Raw genomic sequence first — 22,462 nt, forward strand, 5'->3', positions numbered from 1 at the left:
GTAGGTCTAGGACATTGTGATAATCTCATAACAATCTTCATGAGAAATGCAAGACTGTCTTACTGATAGTTAAGGTTATGCAACAAAAAAAATAGTTGTTATGCATTACTGTCTCCTTAGAAACGATAATTAAACACACAAAAAAAACATTTACTAATTGTAATGAGACTAGTGAATGTGATGATTAAGTACAAATCTGAATGAACCACAACCATGCAAGCGTGTTTAAAAAAACAAACACATTTTCAATCATTTCTAGGTTGAGTGGTTCAGTGGGAAATGTACATCATTGAAATGCATTGAAAGCCCAGGCTGTAAGCCACTGAACATGTGACAACTGTGCAAGAAGGGTGGATACTTTCTATGAAACTGTAACTATCATTGAGTATGTGCAGTCTCCATAACAACATGTGCCATGGTAAAAAAAAACACCTCATGCAGAAACATAGTTATATACAAAACAGACATTGGGCTGGCTGGTTTCCATTTATCACGTGAGAAGTATGTGGTCTGATAAGAGTGATGTAAAATAAACACTTGAGCATTCCATTTGGGATACAGTAGTGCCTTTCAAACTGGTCAAGCCAGATGTAGAGCTACAGTAGTCGATCATATCATCAAACCAAATCTTCATGATTTTTGGTTAAGAAAATTAAACAAGGGTGTGTCCTGTCAGGTAACAAGATTGAAAGGTTTCATGAGGTCACTTCCTGACCCGACCTCATCCTGTTACAACATTCTTCTTTAGGGTGGAAACCAGTGACAAACAAAAACACCTGTTATAAAAGACGTTGCATCTAATGTTAAACTTTTTAATATTTTATGTCTGGACGTTACCTGTTAAAAGTCCACTGCTCTACTGTCTCAAATGAACCTGAACAAGCGTATCTTTGTGGTGAACGTCTCACAATAAACTTTTTGAACTACTGATTAGATCACCTTTCAGTGTGCACGATCTCTAGAGGACATGGCATAAGAAATGTCCCTAGCCTATGGCATCCCACTTAGACCATTTTTATACTAAGAATTACAAAACATCATCATAAATGTAAACAATTATCGTTTTTATTCCTTTACATTTCAATCAGCTCAATCAACATACTTTAAGTAGTAACCATAAATGAATCACATGAACAGAAGTACATTTCCTTTGTAAAAAAAATAAATATTGGTTTACCTGAGGAAAATCAACATGCTCAAAATTGTTTTAGCTTTTTCCTCATAACACATTTACAAAAACCTGGTACAGTCTCTCACTTAGGCAACATATGAGGTTTGTACGTGGCATATTGGATGGTACTCTTTGGCCTGTAAAAAGAACGATGTCCAACACTCATCTAACACAATATCTACCTTTTGTTTCAGCTCTGGAACTTTATATGAGGGAGACTGTTGATAATGGATTATGGTACACACTAGTTAGGCGACCATTGACTGTCGTATAAGTGCTGCTAACACTGCTGCCTGTAGTGGTTTGGGGCCATTTTCTTTAACTACACTGAACAAAAATATAAGCGCAACATGTAAAGTGTTGGTCCCATGTTTCATGGGCGAAATAAAAGATCTCAGAAATATTTCTCTCAAATTGTGTGCACTTATTTGTTTACATCCCTGTTAGTAAGCATTTCTCTGTTGACAAGATAATCAATCCACCTGACAGGTGTGGCATATCAATAAGCAGTTTAAACAGCAGGATCATTACATAAGTGCACCTTGTGCTGGGGCCATTAAAAACCCACTGTAAAATGTGCAGTTTTGTCACACAGCACAATGCCACACGTCTTGAGGGAGGGTGCAATTGGCATGCTCACTGCAGAAATGTCCACCAGAGCTGTTGCCAGATAATTGTATGTTCATTTCTCTACCATAAGACATTGTTTTAGAGAATTTAGCAATACATCCAACCGGCCTCAGAACCGCAGAAAACGTGTATGGTGTCATGTTGGCGAGCGGTTTGCGGATGTCAACGTTGGGAACAGAGTGCCTCATGGTGATTGTGGGGTTATGGTACGGGCAGGCATAAGCTACAGCCAACAAACAAAATTGCATTCTATTGATTGCAATTTGAATGCACAGAGATACTGTGACGAGATCCTGAGGCACATAGTCATGTCTTTAAGGTATCCAACAGATGCATATCTGTATTCTCCAGTCATGTGAAATCTATGAATTTATTTCAATATATGACCTGTAACTCAGTAAAATATTTGAAATTGTTGCATGTTGCGTTTATATATTTTTTCAGTATAATTTATTCACTACTGTATAGCTAATATAACAAAACATCATTGACCATGTTTCAGAGATTCTACATTACAATGTTTGGTAGTTTGAAAGAGCCATTAAACCTGGGCATACGATGTCACAAATATACTGACAAGAGAGGGCTGTTTGCGTAATCAGATTTAACCATTATTATGAAAATGTGTAAGACTACTGGACTGCATTTGTTGACCACACTAATAAGGTCTGAGGAGATACAACCAAGGATGAATAATAACCAATTGAGAGGCCAGCAAAATGTCGCTAAAATTACAGAGTATACCAAAGGGTGATGATCTTTACTGGAAACTTGGAGCCACCTGGGTTAAAGGGTCAGGTCTTTCTCTAGCCATGTCGATAAAAAATACTTTATATTCATAGACTGGAAATTGAAGTATTATTATAACAACTGTAACCATTATAATAATATCATTTTAAGCATCATAATTGTAAGCATGTCAAGGTCAATGTTTAAATTGACGGTTCTCTGACAACTCCAAGAGATGGTTGCAATATATATATTTTTTAATGCCAGACAACACTGATATGTTTTTATAAGCTGGATGTTTAATTGACATTTAGTTCAATATCTGCTCAGTTGATAACCTTATTACTGGCAAACGTATAACCAGTTAATATCACTACAATGCCAGTCCCAAACAACTTATTTCAGTTATTTGCTTTTAAAGTGTTTGAACATTTTTTGCAGATAAAAAAAACAAAACATTTTTAGGCTTTGGAAATGTGTATGGACATTGGCAAATACAAAGCAAACTTGGACTTTGTATGCCTTTCAGTGTTTGAATACTTATTACATACTTTAAATTAAATAAAGCAATGTATATGAACGTTGCAGTTACTAGTTCATATCTGTATATAAATACATTAAGGCCTTTGCATTTCTGAGAAATTATACCCACGGCAGATGATATTGCTATGAACAAGAAATGTAAAAGTGTGACATTGTGGCCCTCTCCTGTAGGAACAGCATAGTGCATCTAAACCAGGGATGGGCCCTCAGATCAAATGTATTTTTTATTCAGTGGGTGTCTCAGTTATTGTTGCAAGCTAGAATAGTAGAATACACAAAGTGCAATTTAAAAATTTGGTTGAGCATTAGCAGTTTTTCGCTTGTTATGTCAGTCACTGATAGTCACTCCCATAGCCCATTTCAGTTAAACATTTTTAGATTGTTAAATTAGTCTAGTGGCCAGCTACAGTATCTAAACTTGGTAATCATGGTCGATTTACCGTCCGGAAGTCCCCCATTGATTTGGTTAGTCAGTCTTACTCAGATATAATTTTAAAAACATTTACCTCTGTCCACCCTATGGCAAAATATGTCGAATTACAGGAAATTAGCTGTAAAACAGCAAGTTTTCCTCTTTACCCCAGGTCAAAATGTGTAGAATCATATACAAATGTGTTATATAATTGCAAGATCTTCTCTCTGAAACATGACAAAATGTGTAGAATTGCAGCAAACTTGCTTTAAAACAGCAAAACTTTCTCTATACCCCGTTGTAAAATGTGTAGATTTGTACTAAATAAACTCTAAAGCAAAATCACATATCCGCTGTCAAGAGGGAGGCTGCTAATGTGGTGATGGGGGGGACTCACGAGCAACTGCGGCCCCTCATGAGTTGATTTTTTTGTGGCCCCCATCAGTTGCCCATCCCTGATCTAAACCATGTGATTACACTTGTTCCCTTTGCATGTGACAGAGGTCTCATGATAGCATGACACTGGATTGCAGTAATGCTCAATGTCTGGTCTGATGCTGAATAGAAACATGTTCTAAATCATCTGTGAGACTATTCCACACCACAGCACCCTTCTTAAATAATAAACAGAAATCCCCCTCAGCTATAAATGATGATTGTAAATAGCAAAACTTACATGAGTAAGTTGCTTACTACTTTAAGTTTTATAGTGATATATTTATTCTGGGAGAATCTTCATAAATTCCATTAGATGTTTCAATAATTTCTATTAACATGAACATTTATCATGACTACAGGTAAACCAATATATTGAGACCATTATAAACCGTATTCAACTTTGGTAAGTTTGCTTGTGTTGATCCATAGAATAAATAAACATAGGCTACCATACTAGTGCAGCTTTTTTGTTTTTTTCTTAAATATATTTTATTACTTTAAGAATAACTGAGAAATGCATCAGCAATCTCTGTACATTTAGTTTTATTGTTTTCCCTTGGGTTTGCGCATAAAAATGAATGGTGAACTGGGCTGAGGAATATGATGCTGCCTCATAGTGCACTTGAAACCCCAAATAATATGGTTAGTCCTTAGGCATCCTTCAGTTTGCTTCTCTAATATGCTTCAATGTTAAGTTCCTTAGGACTCCTTGTTGTCTCCAGATCCCCATTTTCATATGTTCCTGTTCTAGATCACAGTTCTTCAATGTCAGTAATAGAGGCACATTAGAAATACTGCCACTTTCCAAGGACTGTGTCTTTGATTGCATCAACAAACTGAATTGGCACCCAGTAGACCCAATACTGAGAGGCTTCTGTTGGACCCAACTGAAACGCCTAGGAAAGTGAATGACAGAAAATTAATTGCACAATAAATTACAGTAAGATATCTACTTTTGACAAAATAATGTATGTGTTTATGGAAAAAAAACATACATTACATCAACTGTCATTCTGGCTTGTGCAGTTTGTAGTAAGGAAACGTGTTACCATCATGTGATAATCCTCATGGCCTTCAATGGGTTCAGTCACCACATGTTTGATGGAGCCCATTGGGATTTTCTCTGTTCTCTCTGTAGGAGAGAATATACACAGATAAGGGTGAGTGCCATAACACTTTTTCCTTATACACAATCCAACCAAACCAGGGGGTCATCTCACCTTTAGTTCCAATCCACAGTTGATCTTGTTCCAGTTTGAAGGTGAGACGAACTTTTCCACCAGATTTGTTGTACATTCCGGCTAAAGGCACTGTTGGTAAGCGTTCCTGTGTAACAAATGAGAGATCACTTGCTGGTCATTAGTGGAAGAACAAGGAAGTAATTCACAACCATCTCCAAGCTCCTGAACGTGATAGTGTTCCAGTGGAAATATCTGTGAGAAAAATTCATAAACAGGGCAATATACACTGAGTATACAAAACATTAGGAACACCTGCTTTTTCCATGACAGAATGACCTGGTGAATCCAGGTGAAAGCTAAGATCCCTTAATGATGTCACTTGTTAAATCCACTTAAATTCAGTGTAGATGAAAGGGAGGACAGGTTAAAGAAGGATTTTTATGCCTTGAGACAATTGAGAAATGGATAGTGTATGTGTGCCATTCAGGGGGTGAACAGGCAAGACAAAAGATTGAAGTGCCTTTGAATGGGGTATGGTAGTAGGTGCCAGGAGCACCGGTTTGTGTAAAGAACTGCTACGCTGCTGGCTTTTTCACACTCAGTTTCCCGTGTGTATCAAGAATATTCCACTACCCAAAGGACATCCAGCCAACTTGACACAACTGTGGGAATCATTGGAGTCAGCATGGGCCAGCATCCCTGTGGACACCTTGAGAGTCCATTCCCCAAGGAATTGAGGCTGTTCTGGGGGCAAAGGGACAGGGGCTGCAACAATATTAGGAAGGTGTTCCTAATGCTTGGTATACTCAGTGTAAAACAACCATTAAAAGCATACTTTCCCAACCATCATTTGGGGTTTGTTGAAAATACTCACCTTTGTTCCTTTAACAGATGGCATTATGTCCTCTGGTTTGCCTTTGTCCAACACCTTTCTGTGTTGCTGAAATTCAATAGATTATTATTTTAGGTTCACAGTTGAATACAAAATATCATAACCTGTGACTATACCTTCGGCAAAAAAAGTTGTTAATTTACAAATATGGAACTCAAAAGACGTTGAAAAGTCCTACTTTTTGCCGACACAAAGGTTCCTTTTTGTTTTCTTCAGCTTTAACTTCCTGCTGAATAACCTCTTTTGGAGTATTTACAGCTAGTACATCGTTTATTGTAGATCCAACCACCATTATTTTTGCACCATTTGTAACTTTAATTTCACGTAGCGTCTTATCTTCTGGTAGCAGGCCTTTGTACATCACTTTCTGCATAGCAGGTGGAAGACCTATTAAACATAGAGAGAGAGAAAAAGAAAGGGTGGTTGAGAGACATTAATCAACACTGTGACTGTCTAGATGAGTAAAACAAGGTTGTCCACTGTCGGCATATCTATTTATTATTGCCATCGAAATGTTAGCTGTTAAAATTAGACCAAACAATAATATTAAGGGATTAGAAATCTGTGGCTTAAAAACTAAGGTGTCATTGTACGCTGATGATTCATGTTTTCTTTTAAAACCACAATTAGAGTCTCTCCACGGCCTCTTAGAGGATCTAGATACTTTTGCTATTCTCTCTGGATTAAAACCAAATTATGATAATTCTAGTATTACGTATTGGATCACTAAAAAATAGCAAATTTTACATTACCATGTAGTTTACCAATAAAATGGTCTGATGGAGATGTGGACATACTCGGTATACAAATCCCAAAAGAAAGAACTGATCTTACTCCAATAAATCTTTATAGAAAGTTAGCAAAAATAGATAAGATCTTGCTACCATGGAGAGGAAAATACCTGTCTATTTGTGGAAAAATCACCCTGATTAACTCTTTAGTCATATCACAGTTTACCTATTTGCTTATGGTTTTGCCTACACCTAGTGACCTGCTTTTTAAATTATATGAACATAAAATATTCAATTTTATTTGGAACGACAAGCCAGATAAAATTAAAAGGGCCTATTTATATAACGAATATGAATTCGGAGGGCAGAAATTATTAAATATTAAAGCATTGGACCTCTCACTAAAGGCATCTGTCATACAAAAGTTATACTTAAATCCAAACTGGTTCTCTAGTAAATTGGTACGAATGTCTCATCCTGTGTTCAAGAAGGGCCTTTTTCCCTTTATTCAGATTACACCAGCCCACTTTCGATTGTTTGAAAGGGAAATAATCTCCAAAATATCTTTATTTTTTAAACAAGCCTTAGAAAGTTGGATGCAATTTCAGTTTAATCCACCTGAAAAGACAGAACAAATAATACAACAAATATTGTGGTTAAATTCAAATATACTTATTGATTAAAAAAAATGTATTTTTCGAAGAAATGTAAAAAAAAAAAAAGTATAATTTTTGTGGATGATATCATAAATAGGACTGGTGGAGTTATTTCACACATGCAGCTAACACAGACATATGGAAATGTCTGCTCTACCCAAAATTACAACCAATTAATTGCAGCATTACCACAAAAATGGAAGAAGCAAGTAGAAGGGGAAAAAAGTAAGGAACTTGTATGTCGGCCCTGTATTAAAGAACATAAATTGTTAATATATAAATAAATAAAAACAAACACCAATTTAATTTAAGGACTTCTTGCAACTAACATAATGTTATATATATATGGGGGATACAATCTTCCCAGCTCTGCAGATTCTGCTATGAGGCGGCAGAGTCATTAGATCATTTATTTTGGTATTGTCCATATGTAGCTCGTTTTTGGTCACATGTCCAGGAATGGCTGAAGAATTACAACATTTGCCTAGAACTAACGCTGCAGACAGCAATACTGGGTGATTTGAAAAGCCATAGTCAATCAATCAATAATATAATAATTATTTTAGCAAAAATGTTTATTTTTAATTTACAATCTGTAGAAGCTATGAGAATAGAAAGGTTCAAGTCGTTTGTGAAGCATCACAGCACAGTTGAAAAATATATGGTAAATAGAAATCCAAAATGGATGATGTTGAGAGATACATGGGAGAGGTTGAATGGAGCTGAAGGGTGGGACTAATAGCAAGATAATACATGAAGAACATACGGGGTCTGTAAAATGTATATATGCTCAGAACGTTTGTGAAATAGCACAGTTACAAATAGAAATCAAACTGGATGGACATCAGAAATAGAGGAAGGACTAAAAACAAACAAAAAATAATTATTGTAAAATAGACTGTGAATGTAAAATGTGTATTAAGATGTATAAATTGAAGGTAAAAGCCGAAGTGTTTATTAGTTTACTCAAATTGGGGGATCGGTGGTAGGGTTTGCGGGGAATAATAATAAAGGTATATTCTTTAAAAAAGTATGCATGTCTATATAGGTATGTGTATGTATATATGTATGCATGTGTGTATGGATATATATATTTACCCCCAAAATATATGGGGGATTGGAAATGATGCAGACAATTACATTGATGGAACCAATATTCTTTCCGCAATATTTAGCTGATTCACCCCTTTAAAAAAAAACACAAAAAAACTCTGTGACTGCTATACATATCCAAGTAGTTAGTACGCAAGCCTAAACAACTACTTACCAGTGAGTGAATGGATTCGCTCTTTCAGTTTGGCTCCAGTGCCATCTAAAGGAATTTTGAGATCATACTTATTCTTGTTCCAAATAATCTTTACATCCACCATCTCCTTTCCTTCATCACTGTCATCTCCATTGCTGACAGTAGGGTCCTGAGTTGAAGAGCTTTCCCCGGCATTATCTGTCCGAGACACAGTTTCCAATACTTCAGCATTCCCTTTGCCAACAATTTCACACAGTGGTTGTGGCTCTTTCAACGTGGCTTCAGTTTCCATTACGACTTCTTCACTTCCTATGAAAGGATTATGAAAGGCATAGCTTAGCTGAGAATTCTCAGCTCCACAAGAATTCTCAGCCAGACACAGCTTTGTCAAAGCCATAGAGTATGTCAAAACTCAATGTCTGGGAATAGTTTGTTACATTAAGTATCCTCAGCCAAATAATAACTACCAATTATGGCTTCATGCAGTTCGTTTGTTATGACAAAGCAGCTGCAAGCAACTGGCTGGTTGACCTATTTGGTATTCTGTGGGTCGTTTAGCCACGTTAGCTAAATCTGACATCTCACGTGGCTGTTAGCGAGCTACTGTAGCTTATTTGCAAATAGCGCTAACTTGCTAGCTACCTAGTCATGCTAGCTAAGTTAGCTGACACATCCAAGCTACATTTGCAGTCAGATAAGAGTTTGCTAGCTATTTAATATAACTTGCTAGCTTATAAATGCCTAATATAGCTAATGTTGATAGCTACAAAATAACATAGTGTTGGCTACAATTATTACATTTTCCCTAGGTTTCTGGAATCAAATTACAACTTATGTAACAGTAGCTCTAGTTATTTGGCTATGTAACAAAATCGAAAGAGCTAACGTTAGCTAGCTAAATATGGTTGGCTAGCAGCTAGCCAGTGACCAGGATAACAGGGCGAACATTGGATTATGAAGAAAATATGCTTTTAAATCACATTGACATGTTGAATTTTGACCAACGCCAGAAATACAATTAAATGCCTAAATTAATGAATTTAAAATTGCTAAATTGCACCGCATAGATATGTGGGAAAGCATAACATTATATTTTTTTCAATACCTACCATCCTGGGTCGCCATGATGATTGTGTACAATATGAAGTGAGACTGCTGGGAAACGGACGCGCTGACGTGTGTTGGTCCTACGGGGCTTCCATTGACTGTAAAGCGTTTGATAAATCTCAACTGTATGCTTGGTTTCTAATGAAAGTAATTTGTCCCCCCCTCACAACAACGACATGAAGCTTGGTCGTATTGTATGCGATCACGAGAAACTTCGCTAGCTAGCTATTAGATACATAGCCTACTAACTACAACAACCTACCAAATGTGCTAATGGTAGGGTTATGCTGAATTGGCTCGTGCTGATAACTTATTGACAGAGAGAGCGTGCGGAAGAAAAGTTACCGTATGGACTTTTGAAGAAGAGTAGCCGAAAAGTGCTTGTCCATCAAAGGCGTGGGGGTCTCTAGCTATATCCTATGCTTTTTGTATTTGCTTAGCTATCTTAGAAATGTCTGGTCGACGCAAGAAGTGTAACTGTTGGAATAATCTTATCTCATTGCACTGAGTGCTGTGTAGCGACCTGGGACATCTACCAAGAGGTGGTGCAAGAATAATATAATCATGGCAGACCTCAGGATTTACAACGTTGTCATTCTGGGACTAGGATTTCTGTTCATTTTCACTGCTTTCACCACCTGTGGAAACATTGAAGTAAGTCAAAGAACACACTTTCACTTGTGTGACCTTAGCTGAAGTCGTTACCCAGGCAAACTATTTTGACTGGTAATTTGTTTTGTTTGCTAGAGTCAATATAACTGGAGAAAATTCACGCCTACTCAATAATATTTCAGATACTAGCAACTTCTGAGCTAGCTAATTTATCTGAAATTGACAGCTCTCCCCTTCAAATTACATGTCGTGGGCCACATACTTTTAATTTATCAGAAATATAATATCTGTTGTCATTTGACATGTTTGTAATATATTGACTGATCAGTTGTTTTGTTTGCTAAATAGTCCATTTAACGTGAGACAATGTATTAAGATGTATAATTGATAACTGCTATCTAAAGTTGGTAGCTGTTTGATATCTTAAAACGGGTTACATTAGACATGTCATAATTGTTTATCATTCATGGTACATCAATATTGATATATTTCTTAATTCCATTATTTTACTTTTAGATCTGTGTGCATTGTTGTGAATTGTTAGATATTACTGCACTGCTGGAGCTAGGAACGCAAGCATTTCGCTACACCCGCAATAACATCTGCTAAATATGGGAATGCGGCCAATCAAATTTAATTTGAATTGTTGTCATTTTGCAGTTATGCTTTGCTTTTTTCAAGTCCATTGCCTTTGACTCTCAAGTTTAAGGACTTTTACCCCATGATAAATTGCATCCGTTTATTTTCCTGTGCATCTTCCAGCTCACATGATGTCCTTAGCAGCCTTGTCAGTGGTGCATTGTTGGAGGAGTCCTGGGTCAGGAGCATCTTGTGTTTCCAATTTCTTTATCAGTCAATAGATTGTCATGCCAAAGGAATTACTCAAATGAATACATGTAAAGGTCAATGTCCACACGGCACATTGGTAGTAGTGGCAGCAATATTTGAGAACATATTTTCTATGTTCATATGCTCACATTAATATTTATCTTTTATAGCAAACCATAGTTAAAAGCCTGGACAATGATACCTTCACTGGAAGTGGTTATCACAGGTGAGTTGGATGGTGTTACCATAGGCTAAATATTTGAAAACCACATTATCCCAGCGAAAAGAGTGGGGGAGATAAGGTGCGTCTTTCAGAATCATTGACCCTTATACCAGACACTAAACTTTTTCCTACTGTACTGTTTTCTTTCTGTCCTTGTACAACAGCCTTGGAATCATCTATGGAATTTTTTCGTTTTCAAATTTGATAGCTCCAACTGTTGTTGCAATAATTGGACCACAGTTTACAATGTTTTTCAGTGGAATTCTTTACAGGTGAGTATCAAGAATTCTAAAGGAATTCCCCCCCCCATTCATTTTCTATTTGCAGATCAGTAGTTGATTGATATTTCTGTCTGAAGTAGTTATAACAAGGTCATGTGCTGTTGTTTGTTATGGTTCCATTCTTTTCCATAGTGGTTACGTAGCTGTATTCATCACCCCATCAACATGGTCCTTTTACTTCACCTCAGTACTAATCGGCATAGGAGCAGCCAGTAAGTCCGGTTTCATGGGATCTCTCCTTTGTTCCCTCTGGTATCTGGTTAACATTCCCCGACTCCAGAATCATTCACATTATTACATATTGGTACAAATATGTTTTTACATTGAACTCTCATGATTTACATGACAGTTTGGTATACAGTCATAGACACTATATATACAAAGTACTTGTATGTGGAAACCCCTTCAAATGAGTAGATCTGTCTATTTCAGCCACAACCGTTGCTGAAAAGTGTATAAAATCGAGCACACAGCCATGCAGTCTCCATAGACAAACATTGTCAATAGAATCACATTACTAAAGAGCTCAGTGACTTTCAACGTGGCACCGTCAAAGGATGCCACCTTTCCAACAAGTTAGTTCTTCAAATTTCTGCCCTGTATTTGCTGTTATTGTGAAGTGAAAACGTCTAGGAGAAACAATGGCTCAGGCGCGAAGTGGGAGGGCACACAAGTTCACAGAATGGGACTGCCGAGTGCTGAAGCATGTAGTGCGTAAAAATCATCCTTGCTTGCAACACTCACTACAGAGTTCCAAACTCTGGTAGCAACATCAGCAAAATAACTGTTCTTTCAGGAGCTTCATGAAATGGGTTTCCATGGCCAAGCAGCTGCACACAAGCCTAAGATCACCATGTGCAATGCCAAGTGTCGACTGGAGTGTTGTAAAGCTCGCTGCCATTGGATTCTGGAGCAGTGGAAAATAGTTCTCTGGAGTGATTAATCACGCATCACCATATAACAGTCTTTCGGACGAATCTGGGTTTGGCGGATGCCGGGAGAACTACCTGCCCGAATGCATAGTGCAAAGTTTGGTGGAGGAGTAATAATGGTCTGGGGCTGTTTTTCATGGTTCTGGCTAGACCATTTACTTGAAGAGAAATTGTAACGCTACATCATACAATGGCATTCTAGACAATTTTGTGCTTCCAACTTTGTGGCAACAGTTTGGGGAAGGTACTTTCCTAATTCAGCATGACAATGCCCCTGTGCACAAAGCGAGGTCCATACAGAAATGGTTTGTTGAGATCGGTGTGGAAGAACTTGACTGGCCTGCACAGAGCCCTGACCTCAACCGCAACAAACACCTTTGGAAGGAATTGGAATGCTGACTGTTAGCCAGGCCTAATCGTGCCCAACCTCACTAATGCTCTTGTGGCTGTAAAATGGAAGTAAGTCCCCGCAGCAATGTCTCAACATCTAGTGGAAAGCCTTCCCAGATGAGTGGAGGCTGTTATAGTAGCAAAGGAAGGACCAACTTTGTATTAATGCCCATGATTTTGGAATGAAATGTTCAACGAGAAGGTGTCCACATACTTTTGGTCACGTAGTGTATGTTTCACCTCTGTGCATATGCCTAATCCAATCCAAAATTCTCTACATGCCTCTGGAGTCTGCTATTCTCTTACGCATGCTATTCATTCCTAACAAATTTGTAAACTGAGTTAACCCATTTTTTGCTGTTGGAATAATGATTTGTAAGTAGATCAAATGCCATAGTAATTACACAGTATTATAAACAGTTATCAATATGGGTACGGAAGATCAAATCAAGAAGGAGCATATGTCCTGTATGCATGGTAAAGAGTATCGAGTCTGTCTTGTCAGTTGTTGAGCATTGGACAAAGGTTACCATGGTTATAAAGTCTGAAATGGAGCTTGTTAATGATTTACATAAAAGGGAAATGCTTGGGTTATGTTCATTATCTCTGATTGCAAGCAAAGCAAATATTTTACAAATGGGAGAGCTAAATGAGAATTCTTAGGGCAGATGAAACAAATTGTTTGATAATGTTAGTTTGTTCTAAATAAAATGGACACATTTTCACTGAATTGTTCCCCGATTAATGCATTTTGATCTATTCAAATGTCATCAAATAGCAACCATCTCTATTCATTACATCTGCAGTTCCTAATCAGCCTCTCTCACTCACTCTTTGTATCCCATTCATCAGTGCTTTGGACAGCCCAAGGACACTTCCTTGTGGAGAACTCTGATGCTTCCACCATTAATAGGAACACAGGGATGTTTTGGGCCCTTTTACAGTGCAGGTATATTAATGGCATATATTAATGGTAGGCTATATACTAATGGCAGTTATTTCCATTATTTGGTGGCCAGAATGTGTAATTGTAACACATTGTTTTATTTTTCAGCATGTTATTTGGCAATCTTTACATTTATTTTGATTGGAATGGAAGGATGGATATATCAGGTATGTGCATGTGAAGCTCATCCAATGGGTAAATATAGAGAAAATAGAGCTAACATTAAAGAAAACTTGCAATTGCATTTTTGTTTTCATTTAGGATATGACTCATATGTCCTTCCAATATTGTTGCCCTACTTAGTAATGGTGTGTGTTCTCTGTTTGACACTGTTTCCTTTGTTCTTGATGTCCCTCTCAGATAGGAGCAGAAAGACTATCTTTATAGGTCTTCTGGTTACCTCAGTGCTGGGAACACTCAGCTTCCTGGCTCTGAGAAAGACTTTTCCAACTGAGGAGGAGATGCTCAATGAGGAGGAAGGCCAGCCTTTGCTCTCATCTCGCACGATGTTAGTTTCCTAATTAATTGACAGTACTCTCTCACTGTACCCTTATTCAAATGGGAATCCGTGGCACTGCGTTGGTGTCTCTGTTTTAAATGGTGGTTATTCATTCTGCTATGAATTTGAATATCACAGTATTGAAAATAAATAGTGTATTTGTCTTGCTAATTTGATCATTTTCCATCTTAATGTTTGGCAGGTATAAGCAAAGAGCCAACTCTGCAGTACAAGATGCAAAGTCAGAATTCAGTAAGTTAATGTAGCTTCACAGGCACATTTGTTATTATACAATCAATCACTAAACAATTTCTTTGGGTTAAAGGACACCTCTGTTACCTCGTTTATGTTGTTTCACCGTTTACTATCCTGTTAGTCATCCAACGTAATTCCTTGTGTGTCTCCTTCTCTTCAGAGACAATCCTGCAACTGCTCAAAACCAAAACCATATTGCTCCTGAGCTGTTGCATGGCATACAGTGGTAAGTAGATTGTACTGCACAACCAAAAGTCCAGACATTTCCCTCAGAGGAATAGTGTTTTTACCAGTATGGTGTCATCGTAGGTCTGGAGCTATCTTTCTACAGTGGTGTGTATGGGACATGTATCGGGGCAACAACAGAGTTTGGAGTGGCAGCTAAAGGCTTGATTGGGATCTCCGGAATCGTGGTGGGGATTGGAGAGATAGTTGGTAGGTTTGTGTTGCCCAGTGTAACGTTTACCCATCACTCTTATGTTGGTGTTACAATCTAACAAGGAACTAGTTTGACAGTAATCTGATGTGATTTGTCAGGTGGAGGCGTCTTTGGACTAGTATGTAAGAATAACCGCTTCAGACGGACATCTGTGGTCTTCCTGGGGATGGTTGTCCATTTTGTCGCTTTCTACTTGATCTACCTCAACATCCCAGATGATGCCCCTGTGGTTTTAAAAACTAGCACACTGAACAAGCCATATCTGACACCAAGGTATTGTTTTAATATTTTAAAAAAATAAAAAAATAAAAGCAGGGCTGTATATTGTTTTAATATTAATCAGAAATCATGTCAGTTGAAAACGACTTGTTGTCCCCCCCTCACAGTTGAGTGTCTCCTATCTGTTTCCTAGTATCTCCATCGCATTGCTGTGTAGTTTCCTGCTTGGACTCGGTGACAGCTGTTTCAATACTCAACTGTACAGCATCTTGGGGCGTGTTTATGCTGAGCAAAGCGCGCCTGCTTTTGCCATCTTCAAATTCATCCAGGTAACCCCCGAGAGAGTTTGATACAGCTGATCGTTTACTAAAACATATGTACCAGCAACTGATTCTGTGGTGAGCTGGGTGTAGTTCGTTGCAATATAGTTAATTAATAACTTATGGATGTTTAGGTATACGTAGGCTGATGTACACTACCGGTCAAAAGTTTTAGAACAACTACTCATTCAAGGGTTTTTCTTTATTTTTACTATTTTCCACATTGTAGAATAATAGTGAAGACATCAAAACTATGAAATAACACAAATGGAATCATGTAGTAACCAAAAAAGTGTGAAACAAATCAAAATATATATTTCATATTTGAGATTCTTCAAATAGCCACCCTTTGCAATGACAGTTTTGCACACACTTGGCATTCTCTCAACCAGCTTCATGAGGTAGTCACCTGGAATGCATTTCAATTAACAGGTTTGCCTTCTTAAAAGTTATTTGTGGAATTTCTTTCCTTAATGTGTTTGAGCCAATCAATTGTGTTGTGACAAGGTAAGGGGGTATACAGAAGATAGCCCTATTTGGTAAAGGAGAACTTGTTCTGAGAACTTGTTCTCAACCTGGTGAAATAAAGGTGAAATAAAAATTAAAGAAATAAAATATAAAAAAGACCAAGTCCATATTATGGCAAGAACAGCTCAAAATAGAAATGACTGTCCATCATTATTTTAAGACATGAAGTTCAGTCAATATGGAACATTTCAAGTACTTTGAAAGTTGCTTAAACTGCAGTTGCAAAAACCATCAAGTGCTATGATGAAACTGGCTCTCATGAGGACCGCCACAGGAACGGAAGACCCAGAGTTACCTCTTTTGCAGAGGATAATTTCATTAGAGTTACCAGCCTCAGAAATGGCAGCCCAAATCAATTCTTCACAGAGTTCAAGTAACAGACACCTCAACATCAACAGTTCAGAGGAGACTGTGTGAATCAGGCCTTCATGGTCGAATTGCTGCAAAGAAACCACTACTAATGGACACCAATAAGAAGAAGATACTTGATTGGGCCAAGAAACATGAGCAATGGACATTAGACCAGTGGGAATGTGTCCTTTGGTCTGGAGTCCAAATTGGAGATCTTTGGTTCCAACAGGCGTATTTTTGTGAGACGCGGAGTGGGTGAACGGATGATCTCCGCATGTGTATTTCCCATCGTAAAGTATGGATGAGGAAGTGTTATGGTGTGGGCGCTGCTTTGCTGGTGACACTGTCTGTGATTTATTTAGAGTTCAAGGTACACTTAACCAGCATGTCTACCACAGCATTCTGCAGCGGTACGCCATCCCATCTGGTTTGGGCTTAGTGGGACTGTCATTGGTTTTTCAACAGGACAATGACCCAACACATCTCCAGGCTGTGTAAGTGCTAGTCTACCAAAAAGGAGAGTGATGGAGTGCTACATCAAATGACCTGACCTCCACAGTCCCCTGACCTCAATCCAATTGAGATGGTTTGGGATGAGTCAACCCGCAGAGTGAAGGAAAAGCAGCCAACAAGCTCTCAGCATATGTGGGAACTCCTTCAAGACTGTTGGAAAACTATTCCATGTGAGCTGGTTGAGAGAATGCCAAGAATGTGCAAAGCTGTCATCAAGGAAAAGGGTGGCTATTTGAACAATCTCATATATAAAATATATTTAGATTTGTTTAACATTTTTTTGGTAACTACAAGATTCCATATGTGTTCTTTCATAGTTTTGATGTCTTCACTATTATTCTACAATGTAGAAAATAGTCCAAATAAAGAAAAATCCTGGAATGAGTAGGGTTTCTAAAACTTTTGACCCGTAGTGTATCCCTTGTGTGGTTATACTGTAAGAATAACTAGAGGGAAGGACGATTGAAGGCCTTCTTGTGTCGGTCTATTTAGCCACACAAACATGCATTCGTTTATTACATTAGAATTATGTAAGAACTCACAATCAAAGATACAATTCATACATTACTGTGACAGAGTAGTAACACAAAGTCAACTCTTTGTATTACTTTCAACAAGTTTTTGTTTTCTTCTTTCCTTTGCCAGTCCATTTTTGCAGCAGTTGCCTTCTTCTACAGTGGCTACTTGCTGTTGACATGGCAACTGCTCATTATGGTCATCCTGGGCTTCACTGGAACGCTCTGCTTCTTCATGGTGGAAAGAATACAGAACTTCTCTGTAGACCTACAACAAGAGTATTAGGATCCGTCATTTCAACACTGGCACAGTCATGTATGTCAGACTTACATTTCTAGGTTTTTTAACAGGAAAGATACTTTACACCTTCAATGTCTTAGCTATAACTTATCTTGCACAACACACTAATTATATCATGATTAAATGTCATTTTTTAACTTTTCCAATCGGATTGTGTGTGTGTAATATAAGACGTAACCACTCACCTGATGTATTGGCTGTCTTTATGCATTGCTCTCAGGGTTGTTATTTAAGATAGTGTCATTGTTTAAAATTCAATTCTGTGGTAGTGTTATAATACGTCATACATTTTGTAACTTGATGGAATTGTTTTTAGATGTTTGTTAGAATTTAAGGGGCATACGAAACAGAAGAAATGTTCATATTGAGGCTTATTAAATGATCTTACAGTTTGAGAAAATATGTTATTAGTGACAATGCTAGCTACGTATGGGGAAAAGATATTGATGTATACCTGCAAATGTAATGCTGTGTGGAAATGTGTCTAGACAGACACAATTGTTCAAACCTAATCTATGACAATTCTCCACATCCACCATGCCAAAGCTTACAGGAGCTATCCAGTGATTTAAAAAACCCAATATTGCCTTATAATAATACAATTACTGTACAACTTATTTTCAGTGCCCATAGCATGTAGTAGAGTAGTTAAAAAATACATCCATATACATTAACATTTATGGTATCCTTTTACTTCCATTTTTTATATTTTACATATCAATATGTTGTCAGTCATGCATACTAAGTGCCTGTTCATGTTTTGGTGATTTGTATTTGTTATAAATAAAGCAAATGTCTATTGTAAACTTTTTTTTAAAAAAAATATACACTGCTCAAAAAAATAAAGGGAACACTAAAATAACCCATCCTAGATCTGAATGAATGAAATATTCTTATTAAATACTTTATTCTTTACATAGTTGAATGGGCTGACAACAAAATCACACAAAAATGATCAATGGAAATCAAATTTATCAACCCATGGAGGTCTGGATTTGGATTCACACTCAAAATTAAAGTGGAAAACCACACTACAGGCTGATCCAACTTTGATGTAATGTCCTTAAAACAAGTCAAAATGAGGCGTGCCTGTATGACCTCCCTACAACGCCTGGGCATGCTCCTGACGAGGTGGCGGATGGTCTCCTCCCAAAATCCGCCAACTCCTGGATAGTCTGTGGTGCAACGTGGCGTTGGTGGATGGAGCGAGACATGATGTCCCAGATGTGCTCAATTGGATTCAGGTCTGGGGAACGGGCGGGCCAGTCCATAGCATCAATGCCTTCCAATGCCTTCCAATGCGCATCCAACCCGGAAGCCAGCCGCACCAATGTGTCAGAGGCAACCTTGGTTAGCGCGCACTGCGCCCGGCCCGCCACAGGAGTCGCTGGTGCGCGATGAGACAAGGACATCCCTACCCGGACGACGCTAGGCCAATTGTGCGTCGCCCCACGGACCTCCCGGTCGCAGCTGGTTACGACAGAGCCTGGGCGCGAACTCTGATGGCACAGCTGGCGCTGCAGTACAGCGCCCTTAACCACTGCGCCACCCGGGAGGCAATGCCTTCCTCTTGCAGGAACTGCTGACACACTCCAGCCACATGAGGTCTAGCATTGTCTTGCATTAGGAGGAACCCAGGGCCAACTGCACCAGCATATGGTCTCACAAGGGGTCTGAGGATCTCATCTCGGTACCTAATGGCAGTCAGGCTACCTCTGGCGAGCACATGGAGGGCTGTACGGCCCCCCAAAGAAATGCCACCCCACACCATGACTGACCCACCGCCAAACTGGTCATGCTGGAGGATGTTGCAGGCAGCAGAACGTTCTCCACGGCGTCTCCAGACTGTCACGTCTGTCACATGTGCTCAGTGTGAACCTGCTTTCATCTGTGAAGAGCACAGGGCGCCAGTGGCGAATTTGCCAATCTTGGTGTTCTCTGGCAAATGCCAAACGTCCTGCACGGTGTTGGGCTGTAAGCACAACCCCCACCTGTGGACGTCGGGCCCTCATACCACCCTCATGGAGTCTGTTTCTGACCGTTTGAGCAGACACATGCACATTTGTGGCCTGCTAGAGGTCATTTTGCTAGAGGCCTCCTGCTCCTCCTTGCACAAAGGCGGAGGTAGCGGTCCTGCTGCTGGGTTGTTGCCCTCCTACGGCCTCCTCCACGTCTCCTGATGTACTGGCCTGTCTCCTGGTAGCGCCTCCATGCTCTGGACACTACGCTGACAGACACAGCAAACCTTCTTGCCACAGCTCGTATTGATGTGCCATCCTGGATGAGCTGCACTACCTGAGCCACTTGTGTGGGTGGTTAGACTCCGTCTCATGCTACCACTAGAGTGAAAGCACCACCAGCATTCAAAAGTGACCAAAACATCTGCCAGGAAGCGTAGGAACTGAGAAGTGGTCTGTGGTCCCCACCTGCAGAACCACTCCTTTATTGGGGGTGTCTTGCTAATTGCCTATAATTTCCACCTGTTGTCTATTCCATTTGCACAACAGCATGTGAAATTTATTGTCAATCAGTGTTGCTTCCTAAGTGGACAGTTTGATTTCACAGAAGTGTGATTGACTTGGAGTTACATTGTGTTGTTTAAGTGTTCCCTTTTTTGAGCAGTGTATATTAGGTATAAGTAACCTATTTGCAATGAGTTCCTGTCCTCTGTGGTAACGAGAAGGTACAAACACAATTAGATTTTTTCAATTTAAGCCAACTAGTGCGCTTACTTGTACCTCTTCTTCAGTTTGTGTCTTCCAAAGTGTTGGTAGACGTCACTGGGCAAGTGCAACACTAGATGTTTTACTGGGAATTGAAGTTCTAGATTGCACATTCAATATCAGAGGTTATTGTGTGAGACAACGACATGCAATACACATTATGCTCAGGAGATGGTGCTAAAATACCACTGTAGGCCCCTATTTAGATTAGAATGAAGGAAACCGTAATGTTGATCATACAATCAAAAGTGCTCTAATTCAACTCCTATTTCAACTATTCCTTTCTAAAGACTGTCAGGTAGCACCTATACTGTTGCGGTTCTCCTTTTCTTAGATGCAGGAAACGGATATGGTAACTCAGTCCAAGCAGAGACATTTGCATCCTCATGATAATGCACTTCTCGTTTTTTTCCTACCATGGCAATAGGTTGCGTGTGCAGTTTTCTATTGCAAGTCCTTTCTGGTCCTGTACGTCATAGTAAAGGTGTGGTACATACAGTGGTGGAAAAAGTACCTAATTGTTATACTTGAGTAAGAGTAAAGATTCCTTCATATAAAATAACTCAAGTGAAAGTCACCAGAAGTAAATGTATCAAAGTAAATGTAATTGCTAAAATATATTTAGGTATCAAAAGTAAAAGTATAAACCATTTCAAATTCCTTATATGAAGCAAACCAGACGGCACGATTTTCTTGCTTTTTAAATTTACAGTTAACCAGGGGCACACTCCAACACTCAGACATAATTTACAAACAAAGCATTTGTGTTTAGTGAGTCTGCCAGATCAGATGCAGCAGGGATGACCAGGGATTTTCTCTTTACGTGTGTGAATTAGACCATTTTCCTGTCCTGCTAAGCATTCAAAATGTATTGAGTACTTTTGGGTGTCAGGGAAAATGTATGGAGTAGAAAGTACATGATTTTCTTTAGGATTGTAGTGGAGTAAAAGTAAAAGTTGACAAAAATATAAATAGTAAATTAATCTACAGATACCTCAAAAAACGACTTAAGTAGTACTTTAAAGTATTTTTACTTAAGTACTTTACACCACTGGGTACATATTGCTAAAGGTGATGCAGACTTTCAGCCTAAAATATTTTCATTACAAATGCTCACCTTAAAATGCTTCTTTGTAAAACTTTTTATTACACTTGCAACAATTTAGCTAGAAAGCTAAAAAGAACCAGATAAAATAGATTTAATTGTTAGTACTCCATAAAAGTGATGTATATTTTCTCCCTCTAAAAAGGACATTTTAATGTTGATCACTGGCAGGAAGATGTGACATCACTACAGTTCATTTGTTTTCCAAGCAAGGTTCAAGAGCAGGGCCCATAAATCAAAGAGGTGGATGAGGAGCCTTAGAGAAGCGCGGGACCAGTGAGGGCACCAGAGGTCCCACAGTACTTCACAGGTAATTGAGTATTGATTGCATTATAATCAGAATCCTAAAGTGTTCTTCCTTTGTGCTATTTTCTAGTCAATTGTGCAACTTGATACTTTGCATACAAACATAAAGAAGAATGTGTGGTATAAGTCCTGAAATGTACATTATCTATTGGAATCTACAAGTGTTCACCTGGTATTTCTAAAACTAACTGGACCGAAGCTTAACGTACCTGCAACACAGAGAAGTACATAGGTATTTGAGCTATTGACAGAAAGTGGTGCACATGACACATTTTCAAGAAAACCTTTGAGCTGCCTTTTTATCCTCAACAAAATTCAATTTTGCAATGAAGCCTGTGAAAAGTAATTTCCATCACTTGCATTGCCTGTCCAAAGCATTTGAAGTATGACATAGCTGTGAATGCCACCATGCATTCCTGTATGCTTGCTCAATATATGAC

The 22,462-nt window shown here is 38.6% G+C and overlaps 2 protein-coding genes across 8 annotated transcripts; one reads left to right on the plus strand and one right to left on the minus strand.

Annotated features, from left to right (window-relative positions):
• Positions 1 to 4,386: 4,386 nt before the first annotated feature.
• LOC110486317 (ubiquitin domain-containing protein UBFD1) lies at positions 4,387 to 9,871 on the minus strand. Of its 4 annotated transcripts, none has more exons than XM_021557822.3 (7): positions 9,739 to 9,871; positions 8,651 to 8,938; positions 6,175 to 6,383; positions 5,979 to 6,044; positions 5,144 to 5,249; positions 4,973 to 5,055; positions 4,387 to 4,819 (listed from the first exon to the last, which is right to left on the minus strand). In XM_021557822.3, the coding sequence occupies exons 1-7, from the start codon at positions 9,752 to 9,754 to the stop codon at positions 4,709 to 4,711; spliced, it is 879 nt and encodes a 292-aa protein (XP_021413497.1). In that variant the 5' UTR covers positions 9,755 to 9,871; the 3' UTR covers positions 4,387 to 4,708. The 4 variants fall into 4 exon arrangements, with proteins under 4 accessions (XP_021413497.1, XP_090052536.1, XP_090052535.1 ...); XM_090196410.1 differs by having other exon boundaries at positions 4,924 to 5,055; XM_090196409.1 differs by having other exon boundaries at positions 4,919 to 5,055.
• Positions 9,778 to 20,873, plus strand: LOC110486316 (UNC93-like protein MFSD11). Of its 4 annotated transcripts, XM_021557821.3 has the most exons (13): positions 9,817 to 10,390; positions 11,347 to 11,402; positions 11,564 to 11,671; positions 11,813 to 11,892; positions 13,855 to 13,951; positions 14,057 to 14,115; positions 14,309 to 14,456; positions 14,650 to 14,699; positions 14,863 to 14,928; positions 15,012 to 15,137; positions 15,240 to 15,414; positions 15,554 to 15,689; positions 17,718 to 20,873. In XM_021557821.3, the coding sequence occupies exons 1-13, from the start codon at positions 10,301 to 10,303 to the stop codon at positions 17,871 to 17,873; spliced, it is 1,347 nt and encodes a 448-aa protein (XP_021413496.3). In that variant the 5' UTR covers positions 9,817 to 10,300; the 3' UTR covers positions 17,874 to 20,873. The 4 variants fall into 4 exon arrangements, with proteins under 4 accessions (XP_090052534.1, XP_021413496.3, XP_090052533.1 ...); XM_090196406.1 differs by lacking the exon at positions 11,564 to 11,671 and having other exon boundaries at positions 10,260 to 10,390; XM_090196407.1 differs by lacking the exons at positions 11,564 to 11,671; positions 11,813 to 11,892 and having other exon boundaries at positions 10,254 to 10,390.
• Positions 20,874 to 22,462: the final 1,589 nt, after the last annotated feature.

The sequence above is a fragment of the Oncorhynchus mykiss genome, chromosome 13 (assembly GCF_057628025.1).
Source record: "Oncorhynchus mykiss isolate SJ-2025 chromosome 13, ASM5762802v1, whole genome shotgun sequence".
NCBI classification, from domain to species: Eukaryota; Metazoa; Chordata; class Actinopteri; order Salmoniformes; family Salmonidae; genus Oncorhynchus; species Oncorhynchus mykiss.